This window comes from Lagopus leucura, unplaced genomic scaffold (assembly GCF_019238085.1).
Source record: "Lagopus leucura isolate 7727_CA_CO unplaced genomic scaffold, USGS_WTPT01 Super-Scaffold_100159, whole genome shotgun sequence".
NCBI classification, from domain to species: domain Eukaryota; kingdom Metazoa; phylum Chordata; class Aves; order Galliformes; family Phasianidae; genus Lagopus; species Lagopus leucura.
In genome coordinates, this window is record NW_024962335.1 from 33580921 (window position 1) to 33595551 (window position 14631).

Genomic DNA, 14631 nt, shown 5'->3' on the forward strand with positions numbered 1-14631 from the left:
AAACTACAACATGACTGAGGCTGGCAGGATCCTCTGGGTCCACCTGCTCCAACCTCTTCACAGGTAGGGCCACCCAGAGCAGGCAGCTTCTGAAGATCTCCAAGGAGGGGACCCCACAGCCTCTCTGGGAAATCTGTACCAGCGCTCCACGCAGCACAGAAGTTCTTCATGGTGTTCAGAGGGAACCTCCTGTACCTCAATTTTATAGAATGATAGAATGGCTTTGGTTGAAAGGGACCATAAAACCCATTTCCTTCCAAATGCCCAGTCATGGGTGGGGCTGATATCCACTAGATATGCCTCAGGCCCCATCCAACCTGGCCTTGAACACCTCCAGGGATGGAGCATCCACAACTTCTCTGCACAGCCTGTTTCAGCACCTCACCACAGTTTGAGTGAAGAATTTCCTTCCAGTACCTAAATCTCCCCATTTAACTTTAAAGCCGTTCCCCTTGCCCTATTGATATCAGCCTGCATCATTCTCCCTCCTGTTCATAAGCACCCTTCAAGTACTGGAAGGCTGTCATCAGGTCTCCCTGAAGCTTTCTCTTTTCCAGGCTGAACAAACCCAGCTCAACTCAGATGTCCTTCATAAGAGAGGTGGTCTGGCTCTCTGATCATCTTTGTGCCCCTCCTCTGGACCCACTCCAAAAGTTCTGCATTCTTCTTGTGCTGGAGACCTCAGACTTCTCCTTTTCCCTGCTGGTCACCCCTGTTTTGAAGCACCTTTCGGCTTTCCAGGCTGCAAGAGTGCAGTGCTGGCTCATGTCTGGCTTTTCATCCACCAGAACTCCTAAGTTCTTCTCTGTAGGACTGCTTTCATTGAATTCTTCCCCTAATCTGCACACAATTCTGAGATTGCCCTGACCCCAAGGGTGATATTTCAAGTCCTTTGCCTTTGGTTCTGAGCACCACTGAGAAATGAAATAGTTCACCCCCTTGGGTGGCAGGACAAGGCTCAATTGCATATACCCAGCCCCTCTCAGCCTGCAGCTTCATCTACAAGATCACTGTGAAAATGAAAGTCCACTGACATGGTGAAAAGCATACTGAGAGTCATGAGAGTCAACCATGGCACTGTTACAATAATCTTATCTATTTCATCTGATTAATGTTTAACAAGATTTTGAAAAAAAAAAAAAATACAATTCAACGACATACCAAAAAAAAAAAAAACAACCAATCCTTTGTGGTTATTTATAGAAGAAAAGGCACGGTTGATTTCAGAACACACACACGTACAAAAATCAGTATCAAAATGATAATTTCATTGAACTTTTACCATGAAGTGAAAAAAAAAAAAAAAAAAGAAAAGAAAGAAATACTTCCTTTTTTTTTTTTAAGGAAAAAAACATACTTGGCAAGCAGCCCAGAGCAGTTGTAGACCTTCCCACTTGCCTTACTTGCTGCTCAGCACCAGTCACATGCTCGAGGGAAGGCTCCACCCTTCTTGCTTTCTATGAAATGAGCTGTGAGATGTTTGAACGCTGTTCTCATAAGGAAATGCAAGGTCACTTCTTCACTGGAAGTGCAGTAGTGAAGCTTTACGCATGTATTTCCACGTGAGACTGAAAATGTTAAATAGAAGAAGTGAAGGAAGTTAAATTCTTTTTTCTTTCTTTTTCTTTTTTTCTTTTTTCTTTTTCTTTTTTTTTTTCTTCTTTTTTTGTGAAGGTAACTCCTGTGCTTAAAAGGCTGGTTCTACCAAAGAAAGAAGTGTAGTCACTGGAAGAAAAGGAGAAAGAACTTAGATCATCAGGCACACCGTGTTGCTGGTGCAATGGATCCAGAAGGTAATAAATACCCTTTTCCTCTCTGAGCCTTGTTTCTTATGTATAATGCCTGATAGTCCATAATCCAGAATGGGGTTCACTGAATCTTATTTGTGTATGGATTAAATTGCCACATTTATCATGGTTAATTCAAAGTAATTCCCTGTCAGGCTTAGCTATGATGTCAAAAAGCAAAGGAGGGAACTGTCCTAGGACTTTTGGAACTTCTGTACAAGCCTTGCTACGTTTGATGGTGTGCCTGACATACATAGCCAAGCAGAGCAAAGTTCTCTTCTTCCAACTGCAGCACATTTAACCACGGAAAACTGGATTTAAAACTGAGGAGTACCTCAGTGAATTTATGTAGCCAGTTGGTGTATGGATTCTCTTCTCAAGTCTGAGTGTGGGGCAGCCTTTTGTCTTTGTGTAAGAGAAAAACCTCTGGGCTGGCACAGGCCAGCATATAACTTCTCTGAAAGATGTGTATCAGTGTAGACCTTTCTGTATAGCATGCATTGTATCTCTTGCACAACAGTCTTCATGAAGAATCTGTTGCCACTGGGGATGTTTTTCCTCATGCTGGTGTAACCGTTTACTAACTATGTGGTTCCTCTTCAGTTAAGATTTAATAAGGAGCACATAATCTTTCAAATTGCGTCTCACTGCTTTCCATTCTGGAGGAAACTGCACTGCAGTACTTGAGGAGAGATGTGGCCTCAAGTGTAATACTAGCTTTCCACAGGATTTGTACAGTTTAAAACAGCATAGACTCTCCTGCTCAGAAAACAACAAATCAATTAGGGTTTTATGAGAATGCCTGAGTCAATAGGCATGAAATACTGCTTTCAGAGAAGTGTACTACTCGCATATGTGTGGCCTATGGAGACTTGTGACAGTTCTGAGCTTCTCTATAAGAACCAAACCAAACATCAGCGCCAGCACTGATAGTGTTTTGCCTCTGCTAGTTCAAGGTTCCTCAGCCATTTGTAGAAAAACCCCCAGGATGCAGTGAGAAGAACCCTCCCACAGAGGACGTATTGGGTGATCATGTCTGCAGATGCTCTGCTTTGCTGGTGTTGGAGAAAGAAGCACAAGAGGCAAGGTAGTAAAGTCAGGAGGAAAGAAGGAGCTTGGGAAGCACGAATGGGGCAGCCACAAGTTTGGAGTCAGGTGGACTGTCTGTTGATTGCAAGACCAGGGGGTTGTACAGTTAGCTGCTGTGGTAGTTTAGGTTTATACCTGAGGATATTTTCTAAAAACAATGTAAAAGAAGTCGAGAAATGGCATAGCCAAGACATGGCTTCACAAAGTTTTGCCAAACATGGGTCTAGAAGTGGGCATCCTCCAAATAAAAAGTTATTTCACCTACTTTTGAATCTTCACAATATACTGAAGCAGAAGGGAGTAGTACTACTTCCTCTGAGGTCTGCAAGCTCCCGAAGATAAATAATTTAGACCAGAGTATTTTTAAGTAGACAGAATGAGACTGCGCTGTTACCCTCCATCATCTGATCCTTCAAGTTTCTTTTAATCATTCTAGGAAATAATATGCAGATTCTGTGTTCAGCTGGACTTCCAAGCACTTGCCAAAAAAGATCAATGATTGCATTAAAAAACTTTCTGAGTAGAAACTTATTTCTGGGAGTGTTCATGCAAATTGAGTGCCCTTTCTGCAAAAAGCTTATCCTGTCCCCAGCTTGTATCAGATGGGATATTAGGGAAATATGGTTATAGTATGTATGTAAGAAGTAATTCTAAAGAGAGATACAAGCCAACAATTAAGGTTTCACACTTTAAAATGAGCTGCAAAACAAGTTTACTGCTTGTTCTGTCCAAACACCAAACAGCATGTGGTGATATCTTTTTCTTGCTCTCTGTGAGCGATAGAACACATATTATACAGACTACACTTCGTTCTCTTTTTAGACTCTTCTGATCTAGTTGGATAGGAAAAAAATGTCTCAGTATGGAAGCTTCTATACTACATTTTTATCAGAATGATTTGTTTCACTTCTCAGGGGCTGCCTGAGAAGGAGTAAGGAGCAAGGAGCAAGGAGCAGGTTTAACTCTACAGCTGCGTCTGAAGAGCAAGTGCTCCTTTGCTGTTATGTACCAGGAAGTTGTAATTACATTATACCTCCTGCATTTAGCCTTGCTTTGAACACCAACCTTTGAACCCTTATTTGATTTTTATCTGTACAGCCACATTCAGGATTGGTTTGGGTAGGCCAGTTCTTAACACATACTGTTTAAGTGATATTCTAGGTTATACAACTGTGCTGATTACTTTATGCTATTACAGATCATTCTTTTTGATGTTTGGGAACGAAACTTCTATTTTTAAAGTAATTTGTTTATAGCTTATGTAATATTTATATTACTGTTTATTTTTAGTTTTATTTTTAGTTTTATTTAGTTTTATATACCCAATAGAGATGAGGAAGCCTGCTCTGTTTTAAGTTCTGTTGGTTTCTGGTCTTAGGTGTCTGATCTCTGTTATGTCCACCAGTAATCCCCTCCTGGCACACAGTGAAGAAGCAGCCTGTTTCAGTCTTGCAGCATTTCAGTTCTCCCTGCTTTTCCTGTGTTCCAAGCTCCTACTTCCTTTTCTCCGCTGGGTTTGTTTCTTGTAACAGTTTGCTTTTAGTTTCCTTTGCATCAAGCTCTTGCTGACTCCTTGAATATTTGGAGGCAGCAACTCGCAAGAGAGTGGCCACTGTCACCTTCTCCCCTTTCCCTCTGTGCTCAGCAAACAAGGACTGCTTTTGGAATGAATTTGGGAGCAAGAGTTTTCAAGCAGAATGGGCCCCCCACCAGGTCAGGACTGGATGCTCTTCATAGGCAACAGAGAGATGTCTGTCACCTGTGTCATCTGTTCTCAATCAGGTGTGCAGTCAGGGAACAGTGAGAAAATTTGCCACTTGAGTTTAGATATAGAGTTCTATGCACCCAACAGGTAGACAGTGCAACACACTGCTTGCAGAAAACTGAACAAGCTGAACACTAGGAAGAAAATTTCAGAGAGGCTGTTGCCATGTATTGGAAACAGGTCGCTGGAGGCTTGGGAGAGTGGTGAGTCAGAAGCTTAACTTGAAGACAGCTGAGAAATCACACTTTGGCTCACCTGTGGAGTGAATTAATACAGAAGTTCCCTGGAAGACAAACAAGTCATCTTTCTCAACTAATGGAAGTGTTGGAATTTTCCCCATCTTTCTCTCCCCCTAAACCTGTCACACAGTTTTCATTCTCGTTTCTTTGGTGCTTTGTTCTAAAGTGACTGTGGAAAATAGTGACGACTCAGCGCAGCATCTGGGTACAGATCTTTCTCTTGAGAGAATAATAGCCTCTAAAAAGTGATGCAGATTGTGAGTTGCACTGCTAAATGCAACTAACCTCTAAATAAAGAGGAACAGACACATCAGACCTACAGTGTGATATTTCCAGGGTTTCTCCTTGGCTCTTTCTCCTTTCCTTTCCCTTTCCTCATCCCCTTCCCATTTCCTGATAAGGACAGTGCTGAACAAAGAGCACATGTAAGCCAGGGGCTTAGAGTTGGTGCTAATAATCTAATCTTTGGTGCTCATACATTTCTTAAGAAAGACTTTTTTTAATCTTATTTTTTTTTTTTCTTTCTCTTTTGTCTCATTAACAACCACAAAACAGTTTAGCATGGTGGAAGTATGTGGCATGTCCAAGTTTTGATTACATCAGGTGCTTTCTGCAGATGCAGGTAGAATGGCACATAGTGACATAAATGATTTTATTAAAGTTACTTACAAAGTTAGAAATTTGAAACTTTAACAAAATGAATCTTACATTAAAAGTAGTATTTTAAATGAGGCAATCAATCAATCGAGATTTATTTCTTTCTATCATTTTCTGGGGCATGGAAATCTTTTTTTTTTTTTTTTTTTTTCACTTAATCAGTTACTTCTGAGTGACTCCACACTTAGGATCTGAGCATCCATTTGGTTGTGTATCAGCGAGAGTGTTTTATTCAAAGTTGCAAATAGCTGAATGATATTCCAGGCAGGAAGAAAATAGCTTACATTTATTCCTCTGCACCTGATGGCATATGAATTTGGTACTTGTTCAGGAGAAGGCAGTGGGAACAAAGCTTCCTATTTTTGTTTGTAGACAACAGAAATCCCAGTTGCAGGATAAGAGTGCGGTTTCATATGACTGGAGTGGCTGGAGGGGTGGCTGCATCACAGCTGAACACTCCTTGTTCTTCCTTTTGATGCTGTAGCTTCAGAGCCTCAGTGGCAAAGGAGTCCAGTGCAAAGTAAACATGAAATAATATTTTGCACTGAGCAGGACAGTTGCTTGTTAAGTTACAATGCCAGAGCGTGCAGCAAGGTGGAAAAATGCATATGCATGCTTTGTGATTGTTATATTTGTTTAGACAAGTACAAGTTGCAATAAATGATGCCATCACCCCAGTCATTGCACACAGTCAAGCGTGTAAGATTGTTGACTCAGGTCCCCTGTAGTGAAAGAACGGCTGAGAATATGAAATATATCATCATAGTTTTTCCTAATGTTTGGGCCAGTTTTTGACTGTTTTCCACCTAAATCAATCAGGACCCAAATTTGTCAACGCTTCCTCTGACAGCAGAACTTGTATTTAGTTAGATGCTTGCTTTGTGGCATGATCTGAGCACAGTACAGGCCTTTCCTTTGCAGTGCTTTGATGAAACATTTTTCTTTCCAACTTGAAAATCAGGTACTATTATGATGTCTCCTGTTTTTCTGTGCTGCACCCCAACTATTGAATGCTCCTTGAATTTCTTAATGCTTCCTACTGTATGCTTCTGCCTCTCCAGAATAAATGACTGCTGTTAGGATTCAGTCCCTTTACCCACTAAAATGAGCTGCTTCTTTTCTTTGAAGTATGAACACTCCAAAGGTTTGGGGCAAATATTTTGTATCGTAAGCTGCCTTTCAGTAAGGGAAAATGGTGTTGGGCAAATATCACTTGGACTGAATAACTACTGAAAGAAAAAATTACAAACCAAATGCAATTAGAAGTGAGTACTGTATCTCCTGTTACATTTATTTTATTGCTTTGATAACCATTTGAGGTATTGCTTAGTAACCAAATTCTCTTCTAAAAAACAGTGATTCTATGATTTCCAGGAAATGCAGTATTTCTATCACTGGGGTTTTTAAGGCATTTAGTGAAATATTCCTTAGTCATGTCAAGTATTGGGTAGTATTTATGAAAAACAGGCTATTCCCTAAGCCATTTACACTAAGAGTATGTTCTTGCAGGAGCTGAGATGTCTTCACCAAATGATGTCAGTATGGAAGAAATATTGCTGGAAGACAATGAGCAAGACACTATAGAATACAGGATCCTCATGGCCTATGCCCAACGGAGGTTGCCAGCCAGCAGATATAAGAAACTTCTGAAAAATGAGGCAAATGTGCTGAAAACATCATCCTTAATCAGGAGTGAAGGGGAGATCCAACATCAAAGGGATAAAAGTGGGCCACACCAAGTATCAGAATTGCAGCATGGTGCAATGAAACAGAAAAGCAAAAAGCAACCCAAACAAAAATTCTTGTCAAGATATTGTCTGCCCTTTTTCTGCAGGAGAGCAGAGCAGCAAAGTCCCACAAAAACACATGCACCCAACAGTGGAATGGAAGATTTCTCCACTTCTGACACCTGCACTGGGAGCCTTCAAAAAAGGAGTTTTCAGGAGCAAAGTATGTCTTAGTTCTTTCCTCTGCCGTCTGTCCTTCATTTACACGCTAAATACGTTAAATGATTTATGAATTGCTCATCATGTGCTGTTGGTTTCCATTTAGGAAGTCAGATTGCTGGATAGATCATCACTAGTGCTTGCACATGAGATTCATGCTTCTGACCAGCTTTTTTGGTTTTTCATCATATGAAGATAAATACTATGCAACTGCTTGTTATGAGCTTTGGATTTTTGTTTTCATACCTGTGAAAATGTGAAGCACTGGACAGACTGCAAATCTCCACGCTAAAATCAAGAAAGAGAGATTGTTTGAAGGCCTTTTCAAAGAGTTTTACCATGGAATGTATGTTCCACAACATAGTCTGAAGTGCAAGGCTTTCCTTGTAGCTCTGGTGCCAAGCAGTCAGAAGCAGCCAGCCGCAATTAGGGAGAAGTCCATGTCTCTGGGCTGCCTCTTGTAATCCCACTGTGTATCGGAAACATCAAAGTCTTCCACAGTTAGATAAGCCTTCTTGTTATCACTGCCACAGGACTCTTCTCAGATCCTGACTGAGATGGGTTTAAAAATAATGCCTTGTCTGAGACTGAGCTGGGGAGGTTATAGGGTTTTGAGGAGGGCATTTTCCATATCAGGTCTGGATCTGCTCTTCCATATACTAGAAGGAGAGTTAGTGGTGGTAGTTATGCATTTGACATTCGTGATCAGTTCACATGCGCATCTTGTACTCTGGCCCCATGTAAGGTGCTGCACTGTAGGCAATTGGTTTGTTTGTTTTTTTTTCCTGCTCTGGAAAGTGACCCATACCTTAACTTTTCATGAAAGATTGAGAGAGGATGGTGAAGTATCTGCATTAAATCACCAAATACAGCATATGATCTATTGCCATATTTTATACAGGTGTTTGTCTGACTGGTCCCAGTGTGATCATGATGGCTCACTGACCTTGGTGTCACAGCAGTTTCTCCTTTACTTCACTGCATGTAAAAATATTCCTAAAATTTATCACCTGCTGACTTCTCTAGCCTAACACTCCATTCTCGATCAGTTTAACTAACTTGGACCAGATCCTGCCCACCAAAGGATCATAATTCCCCCTGCTGCCAAACTCCACAGCGTCTCCCAATGAAGAGGTGCTGTGTCATCCCAATACGTTTTGCTAGCCATAACCTTCCATCATCTGGATCCAGATATCACAATCAGCTGTGTCAATTTTAATTTCCATTTAATTTAACATCGCTAAGGAAAGCTCTCAGGAGTTTTGATGGTCCTCCCAACTCATGACCGTGGTCTCTGCAGGTGGCAGCAAGACCTCAGTGGCACCTCACCCTGCTCCCCATTTACCTCCCTGAAGCAGGTGTCTGGCCTTTGATCCAGATGTGAACTGTCCTTGAGCAGATTGCTAACCGTATTCCTAAAACATTATTTTTTATAACTTGCACTACTGACAGCTGCAAAACACACTTGCGCTGTGGGATAGCTTGCCCAAGGACAGCATGTTCTGTCTAAAACCAGTAATCTTAGGTTTCTGAAGACATAATCATACAGTGTCACAAATGGCCCACTCATCTTCCTAGAAATTCAGTGGCTCTGTATGTGAATGGGAGGAAGGAAATTCTGGGGCTTAATTCACCACCCTAGAAATGCAGTTTTCACTGGCTGCATTAGCACCTCACAACAAACTCTGCCTGTGAATTTGTGAAGTGTTTTGGGTCAGACCACAGCTGAGCTTTATTTTGCCGTCTGCCAGTTGCATTGGAGATGCCCCTAAAGAGAGTTCGCACTTGCATCCCCAGCTCCACGAGGCTCACTGTGAAGACAAGTGCTTTCTAGCTGAAGCAAGTCTTACAATAATGCCTGTTGTTCCCTGGGCTGTGGCAGGAAGCCTGGCAGAGTTCCTTCAGTGAGAGGGAAGGCCAACAAGGTCAGCTTGCTGGGTGGATGAAGCCAGTCTGGCTCCTGGATGCTGAGTTTTCGCAGTACTTGTGTGTTCTTTACACAACAGTGTTGAGGACAGGAGAAGTTTCTGCATTAGAGGTACCTCTGAAGGGAAGCCTTCTCTTTTGCTTAGAGTTAACGTGGGGAAACTAGGAAGAGAGCATTCAACTACATCACCCTTCCTGAATCTGGGCCTATAGATGAACCAACTGTGGGCAATTTCACCCTCATAATAAGGTCTATGATTCACAGTCCAGTTTCTTAATATGTGCTGTGCTTCTGAGTTGCAAGGATGTCTGCTAGTGGGCAACACTCGTCCTTTCTTCCATATGGTCTACATATAGTTAGTTGCTGTTCAAATATTAGAGAAAGGTGGAAATGCATTTCTCTCTAAATTATTACCAGCCAATCTCAGGAAACAACAAAGCCCCAGCAGTAGAAGCTGTATCTCTTGGTATTCCACCTCAGCAAACATATGAACAAGTAAATCTCTGAAATATTTCTGGCCAAGATTACTTACCTTCTTTATTTCCCACCCTTCTTCCCAACCAGGTGAAAAAGCAGATGTCAGTCATATTGTAGACAAACTCTCCAAGCTTGTGACTACCAGGCCTCAGCCATCTCCTTCAAATGTGGCATTCAAGATGCTGGTGCATACCCGAGCTCTGGAACAAGATAGTGGGGATACTGCTGATGAAAATGAGGGTGAAGGAAATGGTAAGGGGAGGAATTTCATTCTCAGAGGCAATAGCTCAGGTTGGTGTTGCAGAGCAAGGCACTTTCTTCAGGAATGGTGAAGCACTCTGAAGTTCTGTGGTAAGATGCTGTGAAGGGGGAATTTTACTCTGCTGGTTCCTGCCCTGTTGCCCATATTTCAGGGATATCCTTTGCTACTTGCTACTGCAGTTAAAAGCAACATCCTTAAAAGTCCAGGCAGGTGTGACATGCAAAAGGAGAATGACAGCAAAGTGACACAAGGTGTCAGAGCAGTGCCTAGGAGTGGCAGGACTGGGAGCAAAACAGTTTGCTAGGGCTTTTAGGACAAAGACCTGCTTCTGGAACAATGATGTCAGTCCCTCTTCAGCAACAGAACAAGATTGACCAGCAACATCTGTTGAATGTTTGAACTGTCTGTCTTCCATGACATCTGCAGAAGTTTGCAGTTAGTGCAAGCTTCCTCAGGATTTCTGGTTGCAAGAGGGAGCCTGTCATGCTTACACTTTCTGTAATTTGTTAAACCCAGCATTTGTTTTAATAAGTTGCAGAAAGTGCAATTGGCAATCAGGAGAGGAATCTCCTCCACTAATTTCGAGTCCATATTTTTCAGCTTTTGCTAGCTGCTGCTTTGTTCTCTTATCAGCCATACCTCAAAGCTTACAGGGCTGGCAGCAGGATACTAAGGCTCCTTCCAAGGTTCTTAACTGGATCAAAACATCATGCAGAGAAAAAGTATTGCCTACTCCATGCAGACTAGAACTTTGAGATTATAGATCCTGGATACACAACTCTGTGAATTTGCCACAAAATAACATGTTTTCATGATTAAGTAACATAAAGACTTTGCCATGCTTTGCTCTCTGGATCCTACTAGAAGACAGCAATATTTATGTCAATCTCTTTTCTTTAACAGATGAAGAAAAGACAATACAAACAATAGTTGCACTGTTAAGAAAATCAGGGGATCAGCTAGAAGAAAGGGTAAGTCCTGCTTTCAAGAGCTACACAGGCTAGAGTGGAGAGAGAAATTACACATTTGCCAGGAGTGAATGTTTTGTAGCCCTCCTCTCTATCTCTATCCTGAACCTCTCTTTGCACCATTTGAGGCTTTCTGAATCCACCACCATTCATTCTGAAATCTTAATCTTCAAACTAGAAGACTAGTGCAGATCTCTGTTGGAACGTAGGAGGAAGTCAACAAAAAGATGTGTACTTCAAAGGTTCACCTGCCTCAATCCCATTCACTTTTGCAAGACTTTGGACACTGGACTGACTCTGAGAACCTCTTGTGCTTGAGTTAAATTTGGCATACATATTGTTCTCAGTGGAGGAAAAGAAAACCTACAGCTTTAGGAATTGCTATAGAGAAAGGTTTGGTTTTTTTTTTTTTTTTTTTTTTTTTTTTTTTTTTTTTTTTTTTTTTTGAGACAAAAATGTAGAGACATTTCCTGAAGGAATAGCTCTGCAGTGAGATGCAAGGTTTGTGTATCATCTGCATTCAACACCACAATTAGCTTGTATTGCATGTATTATCTAGAGATGCTCTCCTTTCCAAGTAGGGAATATAAAGCAATTACAACAGAAGCGGCTCAACCTTTATTCTTATTTTTCAGTTCAAAAAAGACAGGAGTTTCTATCAGCGTTTTGAAGATATGTTGTCCTATGCCTTCTTCGAGAGGCTCACTGATTCATTCCTGGAGAATGTCTCAGCAGGTTCCACAAACGAGACAGTAGACCAGTTACAGTGCACCAAAGTTGCCTTTGCACTGGAAGTTGCCACCAGACTTACTGCTGTGGACAACCATCCTATGAACCTGGTCATGGGCTTTGGATTAAAATACCTCCAAGAGCACTTCAGTCCCTGGATTCGTGATCGTGGGGGCTGGGTAAGAGTTTTGCCTCCCTTGACTCATGCATAATCTAGAAGTACATACTTTCACAGAACTAGCATGGGCCAGATGCAAATCAAACCTAAAAGTTATTCTTGAACACAATGTGTACTTAAGCTGTGGATTTGCTTGCTAAAATACATCTTCTATGCTGCAAGCTGTTTATTTACATAGATCCAAAAATTAATAGGAGACATTCACGGAGGGCTGCTCAGCGTAACACACTATTCCTGGCACAGGCAGACTCTCCGCCACAAAAACCTGAGGTCTAGGAAAGACACCAGGAAACTTCACCACACGCTTGACGTAATCTTAACCTTATCCCTGAAGTCCACTGTTAGCAAGTTCTGGGAGCAGCATAGCAGTTCATAACTTCATACAGTCTGCCCTTATGGTATGTTTTATGTTCACCTCTCCATACACAAGAACATCTATTTATCTTCAACAGCACTGTGCAAAGTGCTTTTTGTCAGCAGTGGTGCAGAGCTGCTGCCCTTTGTAACTTGTTTACCTACCTTGTTGAGAGGCAAGAGGTCCTAGTAGATTTGTACTTCATGAACCCCTGTAAAGCATATGGAGTAGACAGCATGCGAGGTCAGGAAATTCTACTGGACTGACCTCAGCAGAATAGAAACTAGGATCAGTCATCATTGCTTTTAAAATTTTTAAGTCTTCTTTCTCTATTATAGGACAAGGCTTTGAGTTCACTGGATCAAGAAGAAGTAGAATAATTGTGACTGAGTTCATTCTTCAGGGTACCTGAGCCTACAGTTAAGGAACATGCAGAATTTGATGCCAATGGCTATGTATTTTTATTTTTCACGTGGAATGTTTGACTGTTCTATTTCTAAGTCTGATGGGTACAACAGCACTTTCTCAAAGTAGGTATTGATGTACTTTCTAGTGGATATGAATTCACTTCCAACTTCTCTGGAGCACTCAGCCTCATGGACATTGATTTCAGTTAGATTTCTGCGTAGAGTTGCTTGCGACTGCTCCTAGAGGTGGATGTTAAAATGCAAATGGGAGGAAAAGAAGGGTAAGCAATCAGGAACCACTGGAGTCAATAAACCATCAACCAGTCAAGATGTGCACTGCCAGTTTTGTGTGGTTCATAGTGGTACCACCAGTTACCAGTCCCGTGTACCTTGTTAGTAGGTGTACCTACATGCTACTGTCAGTGCTGCCTCTCTCTCCCTTTCCCTGGTTAGTTTCTCCAAACTATTCATGCCATCTTATAATTCTGACAGGGACTGAGTAAAGCTAATGGAAGCTATTTGCACCAGTGCCTTCCACATTCTCCCAAGATAATAGACTTGATCTACCTTAAGATGTTTTAATTTGAGTTCTTTTGTTTTAAACCTCTTCAGAGCATAATGCAATAGATGTTGGCTTTTATATTGCTATTTTTTCTACTGAAGTGGAAAATACAAACATGGTGAGAGATTTTTTATCCAAGAAATTTAAAACTTAATTCTGTTGTGTATTTCTCATTATAGAAAAGCTCGATGCTCTTTAATCTCAGGGATTTCTCAGTAAACAGAAGTGTACTTTCAGGCATCGAAGATGAACGAACTCATTAGAGTTCCTGAATCTGTAGGTGTGGCAGAGGAAGGAATAACAGCTTGTCATTTAAAGCAGAGATTTATTCCAGTTAAGCTATACATTATTTTAAGTCTTGACTTGTGACATATTTAGTCATGACTTCCATCCCCTGAAAATCCTTGGTGGATGGAGAGGGAACTTGGAACAACTCCTGAAGCTGTGCCATCATGGTGTTGCTTCCGTGATTTTCCAGTACAGAGTTGTTTTTTCCTGAAAATACTCTCTGCCCCTCAGTAAGATGCTCTTCTATTACAGGTACTCATTCTGACTGTACAAGTATGTTAACAGTTGAAATTGCATGAGGAACTTACTAACAAATTATGAATTTGAATGAAAGTGATAAAAAGCATTTTAACTGGGGGTGTAAAATATGCAGTACCATAAAAGATGAAATATTTTTCTAATAAACCTTAAATTTTCAACTTATGTGTAGCAAGCTGCTGCTGTTTGAACATGTATGTGTGAAACAAGGCCGAGAACAGATGATGGAGTGAGCTTTGTTTCCCTGCTTCAAACGACTTGGGAAACACTTGTTACATCTCTAGACTGCAAATCCAGGATTCTCTTAGTTGTTAAGAACATTCAGTCTTTCTGATCATTTCAGATATCCCAAAATGGGGTCTGACATGGAGGGGGGACAGCATAATGTGGGGAGAGATACAAGCATTTAACCAGAAGCTCAATATGTTATTTTTCTAAGGAGAAAAGCATCCTTCCCTTTGTCTGACGCCTTTTTCCAATGAAAAGTGTTGTGTGGTGTTATGCCCTTCCTCACACTAGAGGCTGCTGTTTTATTTATTATAAATTTGATTGGCTGCAAAAGCAAGCTTGTTAACTAGATGTTGGCACTGAAGAACTAGAAGTGATTCCACTTTAATTCCAGGCAGACCAGACTTGGTCTTCTGGCACATGCCATTTGTTGAGAGCTAGCCTGTGGAAGTCGCTATTTATATTTCGTCTTGAAGAACGGTCTGATGTTTAGGAAGGTGAAAGTTTTG

At 41.2% G+C, this 14631-nt stretch overlaps 1 protein-coding gene across 2 annotated transcripts; it reads left to right on the top strand.

Annotated features, from left to right (window-relative positions):
- The first annotated feature begins 1475 nt into the window (after positions 1-1475).
- On the top strand, positions 1476-13989 carry BCL2L14 (BCL2 like 14). Of its 2 annotated transcripts, none has more exons than XM_042890079.1 (6): positions 1476-1793; positions 7047-7487; positions 9975-10139; positions 11053-11120; positions 11753-12025; positions 12718-13989. In XM_042890079.1, exons 1-6 carry the CDS (start codon positions 1781-1783, stop codon positions 12757-12759), a joined length of 1002 nt encoding a protein of 333 aa, XP_042746013.1. In that variant the 5' UTR covers positions 1476-1780; the 3' UTR covers positions 12760-13989. The 2 variants fall into 2 exon arrangements, with proteins under 2 accessions (XP_042746013.1, XP_042746014.1); XM_042890080.1 differs by lacking the exon at positions 1476-1793 and adding an exon at positions 2846-2874.
- The last annotated feature ends 642 nt before the right edge of the window (positions 13990-14631 follow it).

Bases quoted from the DNA above. Each gene is read 5' to 3' on its own strand.
- BCL2L14 (XM_042890079.1), top strand. The intron at 11,121-11,752 runs GTAAGTCCTGCT...CTTATTTTTCAG, and splicing joins GGGATCAGCTAGAAGAAAGG to TTCAAAAAAGACAGGAGTTT. The intron at 12,026-12,717 runs GTAAGAGTTTTG...TCTCTATTATAG, and splicing joins TTCGTGATCGTGGGGGCTGG to GACAAGGCTTTGAGTTCACT.